The sequence below is a fragment of the Arachis hypogaea genome, chromosome 20 (genome assembly GCF_003086295.3).
Source record: "Arachis hypogaea cultivar Tifrunner chromosome 20, arahy.Tifrunner.gnm2.J5K5, whole genome shotgun sequence".
Taxonomy (NCBI): domain Eukaryota; kingdom Viridiplantae; phylum Streptophyta; class Magnoliopsida; order Fabales; family Fabaceae; genus Arachis; species Arachis hypogaea.
This window is the reverse complement of record NC_092055.1, coordinates 122335138-122352634: the sequence shown is the minus strand read 5'-3', so window position 1 is coordinate 122352634 and position 17497 is coordinate 122335138. Positions and strand designations below refer to the sequence as shown.

Sequence of the window (17497 nt, the reverse complement as noted above, 5' to 3'; positions counted from 1 at the left end):
CGAATCGATTGATGTCAATGTTTCCTGCATGCCGAAAACTTTTTTCAACTCTTTTGGTGGCAAATTCCGAATACATAAATCCGTTGCGAACACGCTCATGAGCTTTGACGCTCTTCCGAGTAAATAATTCGTTTGGCCGATAGAAAGTAGACCTAATAATGGCAGTCACCGGAAGGTTGCGTGCACCATTAAGGACAGAATTTATGCTCTCTACCAAGTTCGTCGTCATATGTCCCCAACAATGACCTTTATCGAATGCCAACATCCATCTCTGAATACCGATCTCATTGCACCATTGAGTATATGCCTCACCCCACTCTTTAAGCCTTTGGTAGTTTTTGTTGTACTTCTATTCCGTCCTAGAATAACCTGTAGAATAAACCATATAATCATAAGTATATGCCACAATATTACTATGAATAGGACCATAACAGCGAATTCAAATACCTGTGTTAACCACGAGATTATGCAAATACGGAGCCTTGAACCTCCTTAAGAAGTTGGACCCGATGTGCCTGATGCAGAACATGTTCCACGATTTTGGTGGTGACCATGCACCGATACTGCAAGCTATTGCTACGTCGATGGAGTTATGGTGGTCAGAAATAATGCCCACGCCATCAATGGTAACAACATATCTCCGCAAATTGGTTAGAAAAAACTCCCACGCGTCTGCTGTCTCACCCTCGACTATCGCAAATACAATAGGCACAATGTTTTGGTTCCCATTTTGTGCCACTGCAACTAAAAGTGCTCCTTTATATTTTCCATACAGGTGTGTGCCATCGACCTGCACCAATGACCTGCAGTGTCTAAATACTACAATACACGGATAAAAGCTCCGAAAAATGCAATGGAGAACTCTTACACCTTGAACCTCCTCACTCTCATGATAAATGAGGAGCATTTTTATTTGAACAGGAGACCTTGGCATCTTCGCAATCATTGCTTTAAACCATATTGGCAGGGTCTGGTAAGAAACTTTTTAATCACTGAGAATTTTTGCGACAGATTTCTACATTGCAAACCAAGCCTTGCGATAACTTACAGTATAGTTGAACCTAGATTGAACTTCTGCAATAATAGACTTCACCTTTATCGACATGTCTGCTTCAACCAATGGGCTAATAGCATCTGCAATTGTGTCTGAGTCCAACTTGGCATGATCTTGTGAAATCGTCCCCATGGTGCACGTGTGTTTGCCATTGTATCTCCTGATCTCCCAACAGTCTTTCTTTCGAATCAAGCTAGCTCTGATAAGCCAAATGCACCCTGCATCATAACCCTTGCATTTTGCATAAAAAGTCTGTGGCTCAGATTCATACATAGTGTAATCAACTCCTCTAGAGATAGTGTAGCTTTTGATTGCAGATATCACCAATTCTCTAGAACCAAATTCCATTCTGATACTAAACTCACCATCTTCCACCGCAACATTGCCTTCATCTACGACATGCAAACCACCGTTAGTCGGTCAAGGCAAATAAAAGAAATGGTAGTGGTAACTTTAATTAATAACCATAACATACTCATATTCGCATACTCAGAAAATTCCAGGGCATGCATGGCTTCAAGATCCAGAGTTCGCATAAAAGACGGAACACCAAAGGAGTGCTAACTTACAATCACATGCACTTCATTTTGTACCGCCGAATTGCCTGCCAGGTCTCCGTCATCGTTTTCGTCATCGATTTCATAGTTGGCTTCAAACTCCTCTTCACTGTCGTTGTTATCTTCTTCCCAATCTATATCCCCGAGCTCATCAATATTGACCTCCTTGCCGATCGCGTCCAGCCCCGTATGCCGTTCAAACTCAACGTACAGCTCTATCATCAGCACGTGAAATCGTGATTGTTGATAAATATAGAACATCTGTTGCATACATGCCTCGTTAGTGATGGACATTATTTAAAACTGTATCAGCCCACCAAATACTTGTACAGGATTTCTGTACAAAATGTTGCTCACCTTTTTCGAAATGTGACTTTGTATATTCTCACAAAGACCATTTTTGCAACTCTACAAAACTCATGGTACATAGAATAGCAAATGAAAACGGATATTCACAAACAAAAGTCACTCCTTCGTATGTGTTTGGTATAATCTCACTGTTATAATACACTCGCAAATTTGCAATACCTTCCATAACCTCAACTTCACCTAACCCAACTTTTTTGACACAATTAATTTCCAAAAAACCTCACAACTATGAAATATATGCAAGAAAGAGGAATGGGAGTAGAACTGAGGTACAAGTTTGGATGAACTGAGTTTCGTATTTATAGGCAAGGCTCTCGATTAAAATAATCTTTTCTATACAAAACCCAAGCAGCTTTTGAAAAAAAATGGAGAAATAGATTAAAAAAATAGATAAAAAATGGTGAAATGCTGACAAATGAATGCATGGCGTGTTATGCACAAATGTGGAGCTGCTATTGTCAAAAACCACAAAATACAGGCTACGTTTTGGGTGGGACGAAGACCAAGAAAGTTTAGCATGCTGCAAAATGCAGCCTGCGATTGGCAGGGCAGGCAACCAAGTTACGAAACATGCCCCGGTGTCCCCTGCATGCAGATAGGAGCAGTTGTTGACCAGTATTGGAGAAGCCAAAACGTAGGTTGTGTTTGTCAACCGTGCAGGGCAAAGCGCAGGTTGCGTTTGGTAGCCTCCCTAGCTGCATGCGTGATACGTGTCATGGAGGGTGGTGAATCTAGTTTATAAAAGCCAAAACCAAAACGCAGATAGGGGAAGCAAGAGTGAAACAACTTTACTGAAGAAGAGTGAAACGAGAGTGAGGAAGCAAGAGTGAAAAAACTGAAGAAGAAAGTGTGGGAGAAGAAGAAGTATACGATGAAGGAAGAAAAAATAATTTAGGATTTTACCAAACCAAAAAAATACATTATTGAATATCTAGATCATTCTCAATGGGTAAGATTTTTTTTAATTTTATGATTAATAAATAAATATATTTATTTATATTTTATGTATTTGTGTTTTAACTAATTATTATTATTATTATTATTATTATTATTATTATTATTAAATCTCGAGGAAAAAAATGTTATGATGATTACTATATTGTTAATTTTGTAAAATACTGTAGAGGACAATAATAATAAATTATTATTATTATTATTTTCTAATAATAAATAATACTATTTTATATTTTTTGTATTATTTTTTAAAAATTATTATCAATTTTTATGATAATAACCGTACTCTGTAATAAATTATAATAATACATATTGTTTAGAAATTTTTTATTAATTTTTAATAAGTTAGTATTAATTTTCATGTGATTAACATTTCTGTGTAATAAATTAAAATAAAAAATAATGTTTAACAATTTTTTATTAATTCTTAATAAATTATTATTAACTGTTATGATAATAATAATACAATACTAATTAAAATAAAGAAGATAGTGTTTAATAATTTTTTTATTATTATTATTGTTATCATGAGTAACGTCATTATTATTATTATTATCATTATTATTATTATTATCATTATTATTATTATTTGCATTGTTATTAATTATTATTATTATTATATCATTATTATTATATTGTTATTATTATTGTTATTAGTATTATTAGTAACCTTGTTATAATAATTAGAGTTAAGTATGATTTTGGTCTCTAAGGTAGGGGTTGAAAATTTTTTTTCGTCTTAGGCCTTTTTTTTACTACAAAATGGTCCCGAAGGTTTAACTTAGTTTTAAAATCGTCTTTTTTACCAAATTTTTTATTTTTATTTTGAAAATGCCCCTAATTAAAAAATCAAAAATAAAAAGAAAAAAAATAAACTGATTAAGGAGGAAGAGGGGGATCACGCTTTGTGCGGAGGGGCTTCGTGGGGTGGGGGGGTTTCCAAGGGAAGGGGGCTTTCCCAAGGGAAGGGGAGGGAAAGCGTCGTTGCTCCTCGTCGCCGCCGCCGCCACTGTCGCTGCCGCTCCTCATCGTTTGGTCACACTAACGGGAGAGGGAAAAGGTTCCAGATCTCACTCGCACAAACAGCCAGAGAGGAAAGAGCAGAGGGAAAGAGGAAGAGAAGCAGAGAGGGAGAGAAGAGAGGAACGAAGGTGCTGAACCGCCGTCGTCGTTTGCGAGCCGCCGTCATCGTCAGTCGCCATCGAGCCCTGTCCTGTCGCCGCCGCTGGAGTGACTCGACACCAGCAGATCCGCGAGGTTGGACGGTCGTCGATGCTCCTTGCCGATGCTAGCAGATTGGTGTTTAAATGTTGTTGCTTCTACTTTCTATTTTTGTTTTTTGCTTCTTCTTTATGCTTCTACTTCTGCTTCTTTTTTGCTTTTGTTGTTGCTGTTGTTGATTCACCTTGTTGATTCACCATTCACCATTGTTGTTGTTGTTTTATTGTTATTGTTGTTGTTGATTCATCATTGTTGTTCACCATTGTTGATTTACCATTGTTGCTGTTGTTGTTTCTGCTTCCTACTTCTGCTTCTATTTCTCCTTCTGCCTCTGCATCTGCTTTTGCTTTCTAGTTGATTTTTGGGGAAGAAGGGAGAAGGATATTTTCGTCCGAAAAATGATTTTAAAACTAAGTTAAACATTCGGGACCATTTTGTAGCAAAATAAAGGCGGGGGACGAAAAAAAATTTCAGCCCCTACCTTAGGGACCAAATTCGTACTAAACTCTAACAATTACTATCATGAGTAACGTTGTTGTGATTATTATAATTATTATATTTCTTTTTGCAGGCTATTAGAAATTTGTTGCCCAGAAAACTAGATCCGCCAGAGACCTTTAACGAAGTAGGTGCAGCGTCACTAGCACTTACTGGGTTTCAACACGTTTCGCGAGTAGGAGAAATGAGAGGCCATTCGGCACTCCTAAGTGCCTTAGTTGAACAATGGAGGCCGGAAACCCACACATTTCATCTTCCAGTCGGTGAAGTGACGGTGACGCTGGAAGATGTGACATATATTCTTGGCCTCCCGGTTAATGGGGAGCACATTACGAGTAGATCAGACAGCAGTCACCAGTTTTTGGTGGAGAACTGCATCGCTTGTTTCGGTCGGGAGCCCGGTCCGCAAGATCACGTATTGAGTAAGGTTAATCTGGCATGGGTTTGGCGGTGTAAAGACACCGAGCCGTGTGACACGCAGGAGTCTGTTGAGCGGTACGTCCGAGCTCACATTTTCTGCGTGCTCGGAGCGGTTGTGTTTCCGGATAAGTCGACCACTTCATTGAACTCGAAGTTTCTGCCTCTACTTCAAGATTTCCACCAGATTTTAGTATACAGTTGGGGGCAGCTAGACTGGCACATTTATACAAATCGTTGTGTCATGCATCCCGATTCAACTCTAAAGAGATGGATGAGCCACTGATACTACTATTTGTCTGGGCGTGTGAGTGTAAGCTGTTTCTGGCACTTATTCCCTGCGATCAGCTCGTCGATGTTGGGGTTCTACTTGCGCAATGGTATTCTTTTTAACTGTTATTATTATTATTATTATTGTTGTTGTTGTTATTATTGTTGTTATTATTAAGAGCACCGCTAGGGGGCCAGCAGTTTTCTCACTTTTGGGCTAGCAAACAACCAGCAATAGTAATTTTATACCTCACACAAAATAAAGCCCAAACCCATAAAGAGAGTGTGTATTCACGCTCCTTTACCACGCTCTCTTCTTCTCCCCCAAAATTTTACAGTCTCTCCTCTACACTCTTGCGCGCCATCTTTGTTGCTCTCAACGCTGGAGCACGCCACGAATCAGCATTCTTGACCTCGCTGTTCATCTCAAGTAGCGTCTCCAATAGCAGCGGCATTACTCTCTGCAACAGCACCTCTCAGCTCTCTATCCATTCTCCTTCGTTTCTAGTAATGCGTGATGCTTCTTCAAGATTAATGTGAAGGTTAATGAGTTTTGATTTTTGTTCATTTATTACTTTCTTCAACTCTTACCTTCTTGCTGTCCATCATTTTGTATCCATTCAAAACATGCAACCAGAAATTCATAATAAACACCCAAAAATATTACTCAATGTTTCCTGTCTATTCATGAAAAATCTTTAAGTACTCTATAATAAAATTTCTTTTGATTTTGATTTTGATTTTGATTTTGATTTTGATTTTGATTCATCATTAAGTTATTATCTCAGTTGTTAGTAGAGGTTTGTTGTGGTAGAGCTTTGGAAATTGAAGCTGAAGTTTAACATGATAAGACGCAGCAACACCATTTTCATGAGTAGATTGCCCACCACCTGTTTGAGAAATTACCGCAGCAACTCTATAATAACTCTTCTCTTCTTCTGGAGTGTCAAAGGTTAAACATATGACATTGAATGTGGATGAATCATAATAGTAATATTGCTGGAACTTTTAATTTATAAATCTTTAAAAAAATTCATTAAATTATTATCTCATTTGTTAATACAGCTTTGTTGTGGTAGAGCTTTGATAATAGCTACTGCATAATTGATTACTAACTTTTATATTAAACAACATTCTTTGCTGATCTCATTATTAGCTTTCTTCATACATGAATATAAATTGAGTTTGCTTTTTCTTGTTTTTAGACTTTTTGAGTTCTTAGAAGTGGAGTTTTTTGGACAAGAAGTGGGCCTTCTAAGTTTAATTTGTTCTTCTTCTTCTTCTTGGTTACGCACACAGAAAAAACCAAGGAACAAAAAAAATTGCATAACTAGCAACTGAAGTAGTATATCATCAAAGATCATTCGGAAGTTATTCATGATTCAGCCAAAGTACTCAAGCATACACAATACATGATATGACACTAACACTAAAAGTCTAAAAATAATACCAATACCAGTCCTTATTTATTAGAATGAAAAGAGGAATAGTATGTGTATTGTGTTCACTTCACTGGGCACTGAGGACTTCAATTTTTATTTACAATTTTTATTTGTATAATTTCTTTATTGATGCATGCCACTGTTCTTTGCTGTGTCCACACTGTGACATCCAATCAAATTTAGGCGCATGTGTGTGGGATATTTACAATTTCATGTTTTTGAAAAGGTTATCAAAATTTTAAGAAAATTGTACTTACTTTATTAATATAGCTATTCTTCTTGATTTCGTAGTCTCATATTCTTATTACTAGCTTTGTTAATAGTATGTTTCTTATTAATATGCAGTGATTATTTGAAAATGGAAAAAGATCTAGATACTAAGATTCCGCGAAGAAGTACAACTACAAAGAAATCTGAAACAGGAACTAGAAGGAAAATGCAGCAGAAAACTCTTGAAGAACTAGAATCTCGGTTATGAACCAATTTAAAAGGAGATTTTGCACACTTTACTCAGGACACTTTGCATCCATTTGAATGAAATTTTGCACACATGAATAAGATAGTTTGCACCCACTTTAATGAGAATTTGTACACCTTATTCAGCATAGTTTGCACACCAATATAATGTTTTTTGCACACATTTTTTGGACAGTTTGCACCCACTTTAATTGGATTTTGCACACATCAATTTTACAATTTGCACCCACTTTAGTCAAGTTTTGCACACCTTACTTGCACAGTTTGCACCCAGTTTAATAAAATTTTCCACATATCACTTAGCATAGTTTGCACCCAGTTTAATAAGATTTTTTACTTTATGTTTGCAGAAAGTGATAGAATGTCGTTGTTCTCCCGTTTCGGTTTTCACAACGATAAATTCTCTTACAAAAGAGCAAAAGCTTGAAGTTGATAAAATGGGATTCTCATCCATGAAGGCTATTCAAGATTGGAAAATTGATAGGCGGTTATTCCTCGCACTTGCTAAAGCATATAACACAACAACAAGCAAACTGGAATTAGTGGTGGGGGATATCGATGTGACAACAGACAAAATTGGGTTAGCTCTAGGATTACCTTCAATTGGTAAAAGTTTTCCAAAAGAAGAAGATTGGACTTTAGAGCAAAAAAGATTAGTTGCCCCGTTCAAGTCTGTGACAAACCCATGGTTACAAGAAGTATTACATTCAAGAGAATGTAATGTTTCAACATCCAAAGGGAGAGATTATTTTAGGAGAGCATTTACAATATTCATTATTAGCTCATTTTTGGCACCAACAAGTAGCGCTGTCACATCCCCAAAGCACTTACATGCCATTGTTGATGTAGAGAATATCACAAGATACAATTGGGCGAGATTTGTGCATGATGAGCTTATGAAAGGGGTTCAAAAATTTAAGGAAAAAAATACATTAAGTATTGATGGTTGTCTTTATGTTTTGATGGTAATCAGTCTAATGTACTTATCCTTTTTTCCTTTTTTGATTTCTTTTTTGATGATAATCATTACATTTATTATTTTGCTTGTAGATTATCTATTACCACAAAGACACATTCGGAGATAAGGAAAATTATATGGGGCCTCCACCACCATGGATTGCTTATTAGGATAAAGAAAAACTTGCAAAGAAGTTGACACATGAGTCATCAAAGCAAAGGCCAACGGTTTGTTTTATTTATTTTATCTTGTTAATTCGCTTTTTTTTTTTTTAAATTGATGAACCCCTTAATGCACATTTCTAAGTTGAATTCTTTTCACTTCTAGTTATCAGCTACGTTTTGTTTATCCAATAGGAAATATATTAATTAGGTTTGATTCTTTATGTGTTCTTGTGTGATGTGTGATGTGTGTGTTGTTTGAGATACATACAACTGTGCTGAATTCTTAATTCTTGAAATCCTGCTATCTATATAGAATGCTCAAATGGCATAGTTATAGTTATGATAGTGCCTCAATTTTATTCTAAGTCTTATATTTGCATGTCGTGTTTTAGAAGTTAGTAAAATGACATTCCAAGGTTGTTGAGTGCAGATGTGGATTAGTGAGTATAATTGTGTTGTTTTGTGGTGTGCTTATTAGTGAAATAGTGTGTAGTTATTTGCTCTAAAGATTGAATGCAGTGTGATAAAAGAAAAATAGTGGCAAGTTTGGTGCAAACTGCAGAGAATACAATTACAATGGTAAATAACAAAGTTGAAACTAAACTGGATTTAATATGTGATCTCTGTTTTTTATTTTCAATTTTTAATTCATGGAATGCTAGTTATGCTACAACTCTTTTCCGTTGGCAAATGGAAAGCATTATAAGCTAAATATTAATTTCTAGTGAACTGAACTTTTTCTGGATTTTTTTTTCTGTTTTGCATAATATGATGAGTGTATAATATAATCTGTGTGACTATTATTGTAGGGTATTGTTACCCTTTTAGTTAAGCAAGGTGGTGTTGATGCTAAATTTGCAAAGAACACAAGAGCACCAACTAATTTGGCTAAGAAAAGGGGGGCGAAGGAGCTTAATAAAGATAACACAATGAAGGAAAAGAAAGAAAGGTAAAAAAAATAAAGTTTTGGAATGTTATAAATGAAAGGATTGAAGCCTATGTGTATTACAAACACTCTTTATTCCTAATTAAATTTCTTGTTTATAGATTTGATGAACAAAATAATGATAACAAAATGTCAAGGGAAGATGATAATGTATCAGATGAGCAAAAAGATAAAGAAAGGTAAAAATTAGTTTTGATTTATCTTTTGTAATAAAAGAGAATGTAAAGTAAAATATAGTGTATTCTTCTTTATAGTGATGCAAAGCAAGATGAGGAGAAGGAGGTCAAAACAAGGTAAAAATAGTGTGTGCTTTTTTATAGTTATGATTTTTTTTATTTATTGTTCTACAAATCTTTAATTATTGTTTTTATTGATTTAATAGGGAAGACAAAAAAGATGAAAACAACATGAGAACGCCAATGAGATCGCCAATGCGATCGCCTAGCAATATGGGTATAAATTATAGTTCTTAGTGTTTGTTGTTTTGTATTATGTATTATTTGAATATATATGAGATTTTTGTTATGTAATTTTGCACACATGAATCAGCAAGCTTGCACCCTATGTAATGAATTTTTGCACACATGAATTTGATGTTTTGCACCCGCTTTAACAAATTTTTGCACACGTGAATCAGCAAGTTTGCACCCTATGTAACAAATTTTTGCACACATGAATTTGATAAATTGCACCCGCTTTAACGAATTTTTACACACATGAATCAGCAAGTTTGCACCCGCTTTAACGAATTTTTGCACACATGAATTTGATGTTCTGCACCCACCTTATTGATATTTTGCACACATAAATCAGCAAGTTTGCACCCGCTTTAACGAATTTTTGCACACATGAATCAGCAAGTTTACACCCGCTTTAACGAATTTTTGCACACATGAATTTGATGTTCTGCACCCACCTTATTGATATTTTGCACACATGAATCAGCAAGTTTGCACCTGTTTTAACGAATTTTTGCACACATGAATCAGCAAGTTTGCACCCGCTTTAATGAATTTTTGCACACATGAATTTGATGTTCTGCACCCACCTTATTGATATTTTGCACACATGAATCATAGTTTGCACTCACATTCCTATTATTTAGATTCCACTTTCTCTCTATTTTAAATCTCATTTTTGTGTGCATTCGTTAATATAATTTTTGTGTATATGTTCTGTTTTATGCTTTAGATGATGCAATAAAACCTGAATGGAGAGAAATTGTACAAAGTGCAGTCCAAACATTCTTAGAAATAGAAGACTGTGATATATATACACCTTCTCCAATCAAGAAGACAAAAGAACCTGTGGGACCATCAATTCCATCATTCTCCCTAATGATAGATGAGAAAAACAAAATAGGGGAAGAAAAAAAGGTGATAGATGAGAAAAACAAAATAGGGGAAGAAGAAAAGGTGATAGAGGACAATAAGTTAACAGAAGTAGATAAGGATAAGATATACTTTTGGGCAACAGACGATAGGTTGAACAAGGATGAGACTTTGTGCATCTTGAAAGATATACCTAGAGCAATGCTTGTTAGGGAGGATATCATGTCAATGTTGCCAAGACATCAGATAAACAATATGGTTAGATTTCTTGACTGTGACATGTTTTTGTTTTTTTTATATATTTTTATGTGTATTGTGTTTTGGAACTAACATTAGATTGTAAAATGCAGGTTCTGAATTATATGGTCTTTTTTTCAACAAATTAAGGCCACCTAGCTTTGATGTCTACTGCATAAATGCTTTTGTTTTGGTGTGTATAGAAAGTTACAAACTACTTTTTCAGTTTTATAATTGGAGAGTTTAAACTTTATAATCTAACTATTTCTTTATATATAGGGAGAGATGTTCTCACATTGGGGACACTTGGTCAAAAGAAAGAAAAAAAGTTATGTACTTCTTCCCGATGATTTTGGAAAGAATGGTGACAGCTTCTTTGAGCAAAAGGAAATTCCAAAACATAGATGGTGAGTAAAACTAAAACTATTCTCTATGTATTGTGTTAATTTTTTTGTTTGTGCCAGAGCTATATTTGCTATGTATTTATTTTGTCGGTGTCATGCTATTTGTGGATTAATTTCATTCCTTCCATGTCATAGTTGAAACTTCTCTACCATAGTTGAATCCCTTAAAGATTATAGTACTAGACCCAAAATATTTACCTTTATTTAATTCTGGGTGTGTCTATTCCCTGTGCTCTGCACTTTCTTCAGAACCCTGTTTCTATCCACATACCCTGTCACTGTTACCTTGTGTTAATTTTTTTTATTTGAATGCTATCCTCTGTTTTTGGACTAATAACAATAATTGGCCATATAAAGTTATAGACATGAATATATTACTTAATGCTATCCTCTGTTTTTGAATCTATACTTGATATATGGGCATTGGAGCTTCTCTTTGTTTATACATTAAAGTTAGTGATGCCTCCTTTTGCCTCATTTAAATCTGCTGACCATAATCATGAGAAGTATTTCTGTATCCTTTGGTACTTATGGTTTTGGACAATTTCATCATTACTTTGTTAAATTATAAATCGATTTGTTGGTCAAGACTTTCACTTCTAATAAGAAAATATGATATAATGCAGTTATTGGTGCCGTGCTGCTATGACTATCACTGGTGGCTATATGCTTATGACATCTATGAAAAGAGACTTTTTGTCTTGGATTCCTTGTATAAAGAGGCCAAAGGAGATAGGGTGCAGTTAGACATATATGCGGTATAATTTCATTTTGCTCACATGATATTATATTATGTGGTTTAATAGTTTTATTTATTAACAATGAACCTTTTTCTAGAGCAAATTGATTCAACAAATGGTCTCGATAGCTGTGCCAAACTATGAGCTACCAAAGAATGATCCGATCCCAATTTATTTGAATCTCCTTAGACAATCAAATAAGTAAGCATAATATTAATTATGTTATATTATAAATAATATAAATGTACATGATAAGACTAACCGAATTCTAATTCAATTGTTTTTTCAGCTATGATTGCGGATTGTTTGTAATAAAATGGGTAGAAATGTGGAATCCTAGTAGTATCGAGATTAATGTGTCCAACATGCCAGAATGGGAAGAAGTAAATGTTTTTTTGTATAGTTTTTATTTTTGCTTTTGATGTTCATGTTTTTTTATAATTTATGATCTTTGTGAACATTGTTATTGCAGTTTGAGTGCGTTAATCTAAGGAAGCAATTGGTCATCCAAATGCTTACATCACCTTCAAATGCCCTTCTTAAGGATGTTATAAACAAATCAGAGAAATATAGAGTGGTAAAGCCAACTCCAGCTCAATCAAGTCCTTACATAGTATGTAATACTGATGAATTGATGATCCAATGCCTTGGTTCGGCTGGGAAGGGCTTTAGAAAGAAAGCTCTCGTTAAGAAGCGCAAAAACTGAAATTTAAGACTTAGAGTTACCATCTCTTTTTAGGGGTTATTGGATATACTTGTTTTGTATATAACAGAGTTCAAGGGATCATTAGATATACTTGTTTTGTAGAAAGGTATTGTTTTGTAGTTTTTACTATATAGTATGCACTTACTTTCTGAACCTCCAAGCTGATTAATTGCCTCGATGAATCTTTGGGGAAGTTCAGGAGTCCATTTGAGCCTTGGCTTTGGCATCAGTTGCGAGAACCAAGTGCATGCTACTTTGCACATTTTTCATTGTGTGTTGCTTCTTTTAGGAAAGAAAGTTAGACTGTAGCATGTAATGTAAGCAAACACAAGAGAGACTTTTCAGTTTTCAATGAATGAATAATTCCTTTTTGAGCTATGTATGAATCCTATATGATCTTATATATAAATTGGAGTAGTTGTTATGTCCCATGATCTCATTCTCATATCAGAAAGCATGAGTGGGGTTATATTACAAACTAATTTTATATCTATAAATAAGTTTAATTTGCACCTATTATAATAAGATTTTGCACACATAAATCAGACAGTTTGCATTCATTTTAACGGAATTTTGTACACCTTATGAAGCACAATTTGCACCCGTCTTATTGAAATTTTGCACACCTTAGGAACACAATTTGCGCCCGTCTTAATGAGATTTTGCGCACCTTATGAAGCACAATTTGCACCCGTCTTAAGTATAATTTGCACCCGTCTTAATGAGATTTTGCACACCTTATGAAGCACAATTTGCACCCGTCTTAAGTGTAATTTGCACACACATAAATGAGACAGTTTGCACACATGATAGTTTTTATTTTTATATAACAAATGTTAAAATTAAGTAAAAAAATTAAACTTTCATTTGAAAATAATAACTAAAAAATTAAACTCTTTCATTTGATTTGAAAATAATAATAAGTTTTGCACACCTTATTAAGTAAAAACTCGTTCTTAATATATAATTATTATTATTATTATTGTAACTGGTACTTGTTTTAATTGGGTAAGTTAGCAAGCTATAAATTTGGTACTAGTTAATATAGTTATATAAACACATTAATTATTATTACTGATAAATAGAATAACAGGAGCAGCAAGGTGCTGTATTGGAGTTTGAAACTAATCAATTTTATTATTTCTTGTCCAAAATAATAATTGTCTCATGAATCATCAGCTAATTGAACTCTTTAATGTATTGCGAAATAAAATTCTTTTGGTTCGACATTATTTTGCTATCAATCGACATTTGAGAATTGGTATGAATGGATTGAGTTCAATAAGGACATGAATCCTCCCATTGATCCTCCCATTGAATCAGATTCAAATCCCTCATTAACATTGTAGTTAGCATCTTGAAGCTGAAACAATTTAAAAGAAAAAACAAATATATTAGATCACATGTATAAAATTCATATGTTTATAAATCACAAAAATCACAAACTATTGGATGAACCTGTTCGTTGAAAGGGAGACTTTGACTATCTCCAATATGTTGATTATCCTTTATATACAATAGAAAAATCTATCACTCAAGTGTAAGTACTAAGTAATAACAGCATGGCTGTAAAGTACAACTGATTAACCTTTATATATACCTTAAGGAAGTAGTTTCTACATCTAAAGTCTATTTATTGTAAAAAAACAGCATGGGTAACAAAAATAAAATAATGTTTTACCTCTTTTTCGGTTATCTCACTTTTTCTCTTCTTTGCCTCGGTCTTCTTTTTTATCATCTTGTCTTTTTCAGATCCTAGCCTATTTGTTGGACGACCCTTAGTGGACACATAAGGAGGGCTTTTAATATCTTGAATGCTTATTATACAGCCTCCTACAAAAATGGACAGTGCATCTTTACCACCATCTTCTAATGTAAGCAAATTATCTAACTCATTGGCATTAGATGATGAGTTAGCAACATGCTTTTGGCACTCCGCCATAGCCATATCAAGATAACGATGTAAGATATCACTTGTTTCCTTTGTTTGGGATGCAAATTGAGCAACACTGTTTGAATGGGAGCATAAATCATCAAACCTCTTTGTTTTTGGATCCAACAAACTTGGATCATGGCTGCTCTTAATATCACTGTGTCTTCGCTTCACAAGTTTGCTCCAACGGTCCAAAATATATCTTCTTGGAATTTCTCTCACGCGTTCATGCCCTAGGACAACCAAGCTATGACGGCATAATATGCCTCTTGATTCAAACATTTGACACATGCATGTAATATCCTTCGTTTCCGCATTGTAGTTAACTTCATAAACCCTCTCTTTAGAAGTAGATACATCCTCCAAAATAGAATAGACTTTAGATGTAGAAACTACTTTCATAAGGTGCAAAATACAATTTGCTTTCTTTCTAAATTGCTTTTGTACTTCCTTAAACTTTGCATTAGTATATGCACCTTGAAATTGCTTCTCTATTAAGGAATTAGTGGCACAAGGTATTATTGATTTATAGTCTTCAACATCAGTCTCCCTTTCTTGTTGCTCTTTCCATCCAAGACAATTGTCATATTGTTTGACAAATTGAATCAACAAGCTCTTGTTATTTATAAATTTGTCAAAATATGAATGCATACTCTCACTTCGTTGTGTGGATCTCATACCAGCCCAAAAAAAGTTGTTAAGAAAAATTGGAACCCATCGATGTCTTTCTTCATAGATATCTATGTATCATAGTAAACAAATATACATAAAAAAAATTGTAAGCAAACTTAACAAAAGTGGATGCAAATGTTGTCATAAACATGTTAATAATGCAATGAAGCTTAAAAAATATTAGAATAAGAAAATTGTCATATTCAAACACATGTTAGAATTCTAGCAAATAGAATATGATAGCCACTTGATACTTTTTAAATACTAATATGCTAATTCCTATGTGCAAAATATAAAAATTCATGTTTAGAGAAGTACCTGATAGCCACTTGTTATCTTCTAGACCATATTCAATCAGAAAATCTTCCCATTGATTTTGAAAATCATCTTCTGAAATAGACTCCCAAACAATATTATTTAAATCACTTTGTAACTCTTCATATCTCTTGTGTCTTTTGAATTTTTCTGAAATCTTTTTCGTAATGTGCCAAATGCATAACCTATGACGTGTCTCTGGCATCACATTCTCAATTTCAGCTTGTATTCCGAGGCATTGGTCTGTTATAATGCCTTTAGGAGCCTTTCCATGCATACATGTAAGCCAAACATTAAATAACCAAGTAAACGAGCCTGAATTTTCCTTAGTCAACAAACCACACCCAAGAAGCACCGAGTTACCATGGTGATTAACCCCCACAAAGGAACCAAATGGCATATCGTAACAATTGGTTTTATAAGTAGTATCAAACGAAACTACATCACCGAAGTACTCATATGCTGCTCTACTTCGAGCATCAGCCCAAAATATAGTTTTGAGACGCTTGTTTTGATCAAGTTCAACATCAAAATAAAAATAAGAGTTCATATCCTTCATCCGTGTAAAATACTTCAACATCTCCCTAGCATCCATTTCTTCCGTAACATTGCGTACCTTTCTGCTGAGATAGTTCCTAACATCTTTTTCCATTAAGTTTATCTTAGAAAAACCCCCCGCTGCACCCACCAATACTTGATATGTTTTGCTTGGTCTCACACCTGCTTCATCATTCCTCTCAATGACTCGACACATGTGCATAGTCATCTCTCTATTATGTGTCAACAGTTTTGCCATCTCTGGATCACAAGGATGTGAATGATCCAAACACACCTTCGATATAATCCAAAGACCCTCCTTATTCAACCTAATAGAAATCCTTGCGGGGCAATTGTAGTTGTTTCTAGGGTTGGTCTTTTCTATTGGTGAAACTCTAGACTTGCGTTTCCCCTCCCTATTGCAAGTGATCATTTGATTCTTAGGAACCTTATCTTTACCAACTCTTCGGGTAAACCTTATCTTAGTAACAAAACCAATGCGCTTGGCATAATTCTGATAAAATTGATTTGCATCTTCAATGGTTCCAAAACACATGCCAACCTTGGGCACATCCTGTAAAAAAGTTAGCATACATCAGATAGTAAATCAAAATCTGATTAAAGTAGGTGCAAACTATGTTAAGCCATGTGTGCAAAATTTCATTAAAGTGGGTGCAAACTGTCTGATTCATATGTGCAAAAAATAATTACATTGGATGCAAACTGTGCTGAGTAAAATGTACAAAATCTGATTAAAGTAGGTGCAAAATGTCTGATTCATGTGTGCAAAATTACAAAGATAATCCCCTGTTTAATGTTCATACAATATTAATCTCTTTCCTTCTCTCTCTCTATATATATATCTCTTCAAATATTTGTTTGTTCATTCCTCTATTGATTGCACTTTTTTACTTTAGTTACTTTTAGACTTTTATGGAACTAACTGTACAAAAGAGAATGCAAAACAAGACCCTACAATAACAGACCGCATTTGAATGCATCACAAACCCAACCAAAACAAAACAACTACATAAAACACAATACTACCTATTAACTAGCTTAGCCTCACTTTCCTAACCCTTGGAAATTATGTACCTCCAACCCCAAGAAAATCATAGAACATGTTTACTGTTATAGAACAATTACAAATTTGATGATTCTACTTCTACTTTAAGTTCTTAGCAGCTAAGGTTAGATCAGTTTCATTGAGCATGCATCTTGTCTTATTATCTATTTTCCTTTCAATATTGTGAGGTAATGTTATTTAAGGTATTAACTATTAATGGTTAGGGCTT

General features: G+C 34.4%; 1 protein-coding gene across 1 annotated transcript; it reads right to left on the bottom strand.

The window, feature by feature from the left end:
• Positions 1 to 13985: 13985 nt before the first annotated feature.
• LOC112786255 (protein FAR-RED IMPAIRED RESPONSE 1-like) lies at positions 13986 to 16894 on the bottom strand. Its single transcript, XM_025829655.1, has 5 exons — positions 16883 to 16894; positions 15669 to 16776; positions 14427 to 15418; positions 14192 to 14251; positions 13986 to 14108 (listed from the first exon to the last, which is right to left on the bottom strand). Exons 1-5 carry the CDS (start codon positions 16892 to 16894, stop codon positions 13986 to 13988), a joined length of 2295 nt encoding a protein of 764 aa, XP_025685440.1.
• Positions 16895 to 17497: the final 603 nt, after the last annotated feature.